This window comes from Lineus longissimus, chromosome 3 (genome assembly GCF_910592395.1).
Source record: "Lineus longissimus chromosome 3, tnLinLong1.2, whole genome shotgun sequence".
In the NCBI taxonomy this organism is placed as follows: domain Eukaryota; kingdom Metazoa; phylum Nemertea; class Pilidiophora; order Heteronemertea; family Lineidae; genus Lineus; species Lineus longissimus.
Window position 1 is genome coordinate 8526817 of NC_088310.1, and position 7809 is coordinate 8534625.

At 44.1% G+C, this 7809-nt stretch overlaps 1 protein-coding gene across 1 annotated transcript; it reads right to left on the minus strand.

The window, feature by feature from the left end:
• Nucleotides 1-110: 110 nt before the first annotated feature.
• On the minus strand, nt 111-7199 carry LOC135484705 (sodium/mannose cotransporter SLC5A10-like). Its single transcript, XM_064766347.1, has 12 exons — nt 6793-7199; nt 5993-6169; nt 5599-5658; nt 5100-5204; nt 4713-4818; nt 4091-4380; nt 3450-3585; nt 2892-3150; nt 2510-2678; nt 1724-1939; nt 1137-1392; nt 111-861 (listed from the first exon to the last, which is right to left on the minus strand). The coding sequence occupies exons 1-12, from the start codon at nt 6892-6894 to the stop codon at nt 587-589; spliced, it is 2151 nt and encodes a 716-aa protein (XP_064622417.1). The 5' UTR covers nt 6895-7199; the 3' UTR covers nt 111-586.
• Nucleotides 7200-7809: the final 610 nt, after the last annotated feature.

Genomic DNA, 7809 nt, shown 5'->3' on the forward strand with positions numbered 1-7809 from the left:
GGGAAGAGATTCCCAGGTGTTTATGAAAATTTCCATTCATCCCAGATTAGTCTTGGTTAGATAACCTCACAACGAGAATACAGGCATGAGTTCACAATAAGCATCAGCAACATTTTTCTGATTATTATTTACAGATTAAAAGTCAAGATACATATTACTTGTTCACATTATGAAATACGCCCTACAATGAAATCGTGGTCTCTCTGCATTCTGTTAATCCTTCCCCTGAGTGTTGCTTTCTAGTTCAGCTGAAATCCTTTCACTTTATTGCCGGTGTAACATGTTTGGTTGTCTTCCGTATTTCAGTGTTTACTCACAATAGACAGCTAGAGAGACCATGATTTTTCAATGGGGAAACACAGTAAAACATGTCAATCTATCATTTAGCGTTCCCAAACAATGAGAGGAAACACTCGGAAACGGTAATTCTCAAAAACGTTACACAGACTCTGGTCCTTCCGCAGAGGATTTTGGCATTTCCCAAATGACCCTTGGAACCCAGACTGGAGAAAATGTTACTTATACAGTGCAGTATAGTAGAGTTACTTTTGCATGGAATACACATCTTGCAGGAGACCACTCGAACTCAAGTAGAGATGTTCCCATATGTCATCAGGGCCGAGTGTACAAAATTCTGAGGAGCCGAATAATACCCGTACAGAAAGATGGTTATAGCAATAGTGATATCCCGCATTATCTTGAGTGCCATTTTCACCATCTTGTCTTGTTTTAAGGCAGCTAAGCCTCTGAGGTGGGCCTCTTGTTCGCGGAGCTTGATCTGTGCTTCAGTGCTGTCATCGAAGCCACAGAAGTTGTCATAGACCCGGCGGAGCACGGACTTCCTTGCTGGAGGATTGTCATCTGAAATCATAGGGTTCATTGTTATCGTGAGCCATTTGAATGATCACCTTCTCTGCCACTTCAAATATTAAGAGTGCGAGGCCTGGATAAGAAGATGTAAGGGCTGCTTGGCTCCTTCTCTGGGGAAATCCTCAAATTGCCTTGGCGATGATAAGGACGCCTGCACAGATAATATTTTTAATCAACCTGATTGAATGACAAATGAGCAATCAGAAGGGAACCTGGCTGGAAAAAGAAACTTTGCAATGCATTTTCCTTTCGAGGTTCTGTCCTACCTTTTTCATCCTGAAAGCCAACATATTGCAAAGATTCCCCGTCCTCCAGATTTCCTTCATTCATGAACTTGTCGTCTGCATCAGCTGTGCTTTCGTCCACGTGATTGGTAAACCTGTCGTCCACGTGATTAGCTGGCCTGTCGTCCAAGTGATCGGACGACCTTTCATCCACCTCCTCGGCAATCTCTTTCATTTCCTCGGAATTTTCGATCAGGTCTTTGTGTTCGTTTCTAGTCCAGTAAGTGGTACGATGGAGCTGAAACCAAAGGAGATCGCATAGAAAATGGAACGAAAATGGAAACTAGCCAAACAGCACCTGCGGCACTGAGGTGTCAAGACAACTCGGCTTAGTTCACTGAGCGATAAGACCAAGGAGGTTCACCCCCAGTTGTGACTCTAGAATCCCCCATCCTCCTCCAATGATGCCCGTGAGAATAATCAAGCAATAATCCTCGTAGGAATGATCTGTACAAGTAGTAGAGGTTGGAGAAATCTGCCGAAAAAAACCCTTTTTTTAGAAAGAAGTGTGTGAAGTCTGCAGAAAATATTGTAACATACTCATAAAAGCAGACATCGATAAACCTTACCATCTCTGGTTCTGGTGGCCTAGTCATCAGGCTAACAACCACATTGACGATTACAACCACCCAGAACAGCACGAGAGCAAAGTACATGTAATGAAAGTCCTTGGCGATGGAAGGTCTGTTGTCGGGTTCGCCGCATTTCGGGGCGATGTAGATGAAATCCATGATCATTCTGACCACGCCGATGATGAAGCCGATCAATAAGCCGTAGAATGCGCCCTGAAGTGACAAGGGCAAGGACTGCAATAGGCAGTACTGGACGTAGAATACTACAGAAAGATTGTTCGATGTAACCGTGCAACTAAGCCAAATTTGCAGCCGGTTAAGACATGTATAGGCCTTGGCTACCTGGTTACTTCCATTGCGTTTTATGCCTTGCAATAAAAGTACAGAAAGGACCAAGTTCGCTGGTCTGACTGATATTCTGTCTCCTCGACTTACTACTATAAAGCGATTGGCATCGAAAGTGATACAAAACGAATTCACATCGTTCTGTGAGTACTCTACGACTCACTCCGGACGCTGTGAATCGGCCCCGTCCCTCCCCTAGGAAAACCTATGTAAAAGATAGCGAATGGCGGACCGTGACTGCCTCGGGAGTCTGCGACGGTAGACTCCTTTGCAGTCCATTTCGTCTTCCTCGATGACAGGACGAGGCCGATCACCACTGCGTTGGGACGAAGAAGACTATTTGGTTAAGGTCTTGCCTGCAGAGCACCTCGGATCACCGACCGCCAAGCTCTATTATTTTGGAAGGTTTAGTCCCATTCTGCGGGAGACGGGTCCTACCTGTTCGTTTCCCCGCTTCCAGAACATGGCGATGAGATAGACTGCGGCGATGGGCGGTGAAAGATGGGCGCTCAACACCTGGACGTAGATGAAGAGCTGTCCGCCTTGGAACTCTTTGATCATGGGAATCCAGAGTATGCTGATGCCTATCATCACAAGCACGAACACTCTGCAAAGAAATTGAGAGCAGTTGGTGGGTTTTGCTCGAATTCCTAACGTCCTTGAGCTCACAGAGTTGCATCCCTCTCACAGTTCAAGAGTGGGTCGACCTTAGGCACCACTATTTTGGCTAGAACTTGAAAAGTCCTAAAGCAATTAGATCTTTTTCCAAAATGAAGTGAATCGCCTTTTCTCAAGCTGGCCTTTTCTTCATCTGTCTCACCTTCCGACCACCATGAGTTCCCTGGTCGTTGCCTTCTTCCTTATCTTGGTGTAGATGTCCATGGTGAACAGAGTACTAGCGCTGTTGAAGATGGAAGTCAGACTGGTCATGAGAGCCGCTAGCATCACCGCCATCATCAGCCCGCGGAGTCCGATAGGCATGAGACCGAGCACCAATCGGGGGTAGGCGATATTCGTGCAGGCCATCCGACTCCGACAGATCTCGTAGCATAAATCGGGATCTGAACAGGCGACCTCATCTAAAAAGTAACAAATGTGTCACATTTTTCAGTCGGGGAAAACAATCCACAATTTTATCCTAACAACAGCTTCAACCTAACATACCATCTCAACGGCTCAATTTTTTTTAAAATATACAGAATATGTAAGAACCATAAAATTCCGCCTAGTTTATCTTCAGTTTGCCTGATCTCAGAATTAAAAGAGAGTCTTCAAAATGTTTGCACCAGATTTGATCTCCAGGCATAGTCACAGAACACAAATAGCATATGGCCGCCAAATATTGCAAATTGTGTTCAAATTATGTTGAGTGTCTTACCTGGGTATAAGATACGACTTATCATTCCTGGGAATATGATGATGTAAAGTGGTAAGAACTTTAGGAACGAGGTTAGGATTGCCCCTCCCTGGGCATGGGAGAGGCTCTTGGCAGCAAGGGCCCTTTGGACTATCATCTGAATAACATAATATCACACGGTTTCAAAATGATGACAAAATATACCTGGCTTGATAAGCTTTGCTTGTGATGCTATTTCGCAGAGCGACTCCCTGCTTTTCTCATAATCGCAAGCTTTCTCATAATCCTGATGACGAAATCGTTTGTTAGGATACATCAATCTCTACCTCCTGCACCCGGATCTAATGTTTAGAAGGATTTAGGTGCGGTTGTTTTAGACTTTGCCGACCGAAGGCACATTTTTATCTTTTTTCCATACAGGTTCCCTTCCAAATGCTCATTTGACACTAGTCAACCGTAGGTTGATTTAGGAAGACATTGCCGGCCAAAGGCAAATGACCAAGCAAGGGTTAAACCTCTAAACCGTATCATGTCATCCAATGTCACATATTTTTTATACCTTTTCCCATACAAGTTCCCTTCCGACTGCTAGTCCAGTCAATTTACAAAAATCTCCTTGGCCTCAAAACATTGCAGCAGAAAGTCATGTTTATTCGACTTACCTGATCTGTACACAAGTACCATATTGCCATCGGGATTTCCCCGAAGAAGAAACCTGGCCATGGAATTTCGTCGTCCAGAGGCCCTCTCAGCACCTTGAAGGCTTGCGGCGATGGATACCCACACGTCGAGTTACTTTCAAGGGTTGTATTTGCTATTGCTGTTGGGTACTTCTCGTAGATTCCGGTGAATCCACCAACTTTGATATAGCTGAGGACAGCTAAGACTGTGGCACCTATCACCATGACGAACGTCTGTAGGGTGTCAGTGTAAATGACCGCAGCCAAACCACCTGAAATCATTTGGAAGAAGCAACAGCTATTCAATCTTGACACTTTATTGAACTTCCAGCGGTATTGCCTCCGTAGCCTCCGCGCGTTGTCTGGAAGCTAAGAAATGTCAATACAATGAGGGTCAGGAGAGATGTCCTGACAGTGCATTATTGAGCACTTCACAATCACACCCGATGAGCCAGAATGCGCCGCCTACCAATTCGACCTTCTTGGCAATTGGTTTTTACTTTAGTTGCGATTAAAGCTCAATGAGTTAACTTCATGAAAAAAATTTACATTGTTGTAATCTTCCTTTCGCGAAGAATTTAAGGCAAAATGTGGTTTAGCCTACCTGTGACAGTGAAAACCGCTGTGAAGGCAAGGAGCAGTAGAATGGAGGTGTAGATGTCCCAGCCAAGAGCTTGCTGAATGAACAACGACCCGGCAAACATGTTCACCTACAAAATAACTAAGTAGGTCGCGACCAGCAGCAAGTTTAGCACCTGTCCGCGACCTCGTAAAGCCGTCTGTCGTAAGAATGAGCCACTGAACTGATCAGTATATACATGTACTATGTAGTAGGTCGCCCTAGAACTAGTGCTGGAAGAATGGACATCGAGAAAATAATTATGTTAACTTAAAAATCGAAATATAGTTGCTTACAGATTATTAAATCGAAGAGAGGAAATGCGAAAAATATCATTTCAAGAAGAAAATTTAAGAAGAAGACGTGACTCACCGAGATTTTTGTGAAAATGTAGAGAAGAAGAGATAGAAATGCCAGGTAGACCTGTATCCGGCCACCTCCGAACCGCTTGGTCATGTACTCGGGGATTGTGCACACCTAAAAGGGGAATGAGTGAATTAGGGTACTCATATACGTTTTGGACAAAAAAATGTTCTCCTTTAAAAGCCTTATCGTTTCTTCTCGTTAGCACATCACTCCGGACGCAGTGGGACCGGCTTCGTCCCTCACCCTAGTGAATAGGATGACGAAATGGACTGCACGGACGTCAATATGCGCAGGGACGTCCGTGGCACTCGCTTCAGAATTTGGGATTGCTATTTTGCTGAACACCGGTAAAAGCGCTTGGTCCATTTGGACCACCTTTTATGGTTGTGCCACTATCGGTGATAGGCATACAGTCTTATGTCGCTGTTTGGGCTGATTCTTTGACGCAAGAGTTGCATGATGGTGGCAAATGTCCATAAAGGGGCAAACAGATCATTGCACTTACCCCACTTGCAATATAAACAGGAAGGAAAACCCATACCATTAAATGAAATAAAGGGCATGCCTGAAAGTGGAAAGGAAACTGGCTTAAAGGGACAACTTGGGCAGAGATATGTTGGTTTTTCATACAAAAAAGTCTTCAAGCAGGACCGTGACTTTTCCAAATGCTGTGAATAACTATTTCAAAATTCGTGTTGATTTTGGATGGAGGTTGCGCTAAGTAGTTCAGTATCCAATATAATGTGTGGATCATTTTGCATTGTATTTGGCAAGGTCTTCGAGGCTAATGCCGATAATGCAGAGATCGAGACTCCGTAAATTGCAATAAAGTGAGCGATGGTAGCTCTAGTTTGAGAAAAATAATGGTCGGCTACAAATCTGACCATGTCTTATCATACCTGAAATTCAAACGCTGCAACGCCCAGTCCCTTGGCTGCGGCCGATCCCGCCAGTCCAATGAAATGCTCACTCCCGATGTTACTGGCGAATAAGGAGGCGCCGACGGGGAGCCAGGTCATGTGCCGACCCGCCAGGAAGTAGCCGGTCACCGTACCACGATTCGGACGGCATAGAGACTGAAAGAAGTTGGCACTGCACAAAAATGATCGCTGCATGGAGGGTCTAGTGGTCGGTATTGAAATAAGAGTTGCGTGATAATTCAGTCAGATTTTGATTTTTTTTACATTGTCTGGTGCTATTTGATGATGGTAACTACTGTACTGTGTAAAATGGAAGGTGACTGGGGAGCCAACAGGTTGGTAATAAACGCCATTTTAAACGCCATTTTAACTTGGTTTCTATTCGACCGGTGGACTGGGACGGCACCTTCTTTCCTCGTGATACCACAATCCTGAGTATTGTCAAAACCTGTTTATACGAGAATAAGACGAGAGGCAACATAGTTAATGATTCTCTATCAGTTGAAGTGCATGGCCTTCAAACTGATCAGTGGAAACTTGGCCTTTATTGCTATCAACGCCTTATATATTTTTGACACTACTGTTGCGGAGGATTTCAGAATGTATGAGTAGTTGCAACCAGTCATCCTAGTCATATCTTAGGTCTATGATCATTTTCTACACCATCCTAAGGAAATCATGGGCTACTGTTCACTTTTTCGGTCCTGCACAAAACCTGATTTATGGCCAAGATGGTGTATTCTACACCAGGTTAAATTAAACTTCGTCATGCTACTCACGTATATTCCGACAGCAAGGCAAGCTACGAAGTAGCTGACAATGACAACAAAATCCCAGACTCCCAATCTCTGCTCAAAAGCTTCCGATGTTGTGTTATTCATACTGCCGCGAGTCCATGAAATTCGTTTGAGATCCGCAACTTAATGAATTCTCCTCATACACATTGTCTTTCGATGCCATTCAATGTATTTAAGCTCAATCTGGATGGGCAATGAGTTGGCGCCACCAAGTTGTCCGATGGTATCGACGTTACCGGCTGTGCTGTCTTCGCCTTTGTGCCGATTTCGATTAATCAAAGAATAAACGGGTCCATGTATAACCCGCTGTGACGTCTCTCAGGTAGACACCTCTTATCCCAACAACCGCATTGACATGATTTGTCTCTCATATTGCAACATCCTAACAACCGCTGGCCGGCAATAGAATAAAGGGCCTTCGACTCCCCACGATTTCTTTTATGTAATTAGCCTATTCACTCAATGAAAACTTGGGTCATCGCCAGCTACAGACAGTACTAAACTACATAATCGATCGCCAAACATGTACATTTTATCAAAAGCAAGTGCGGCATCTGGCAACTCAGACAAAGATCTAATATGCATCCCTAAGCATAGCATGCATCAAACAATGATCGCACTTTAGATTGTGACTTCTCTATCCAAAAAAACCGCTGACATTTGTCTCTCAGGTTGTGACTTCTCTCTCTCAACAACCGCTGACATTTGTCTCTCAGGTTGTGACTTCTCTATCCCAACAACCGCTGACATTGGGTGATATGAATAAAGACTAGCAATTGCTTTTACTGAAAACCCCATGTAAATTTACACTAGGCCTTTCTGTACAAAACTGAAGTAAAATCATTTACTAGTCTTTATTCATATCACCCATGGTCTCTCAGGTTGTGACTTCTCTATCTAAACAACCGCTGGCATTGTCTCTCAGGTTGTAACTTCCCTATTTCAACAACCGCTGACACTCTCAGGTTGTGACTTTTCTCTACCAACAACCGCTGACAT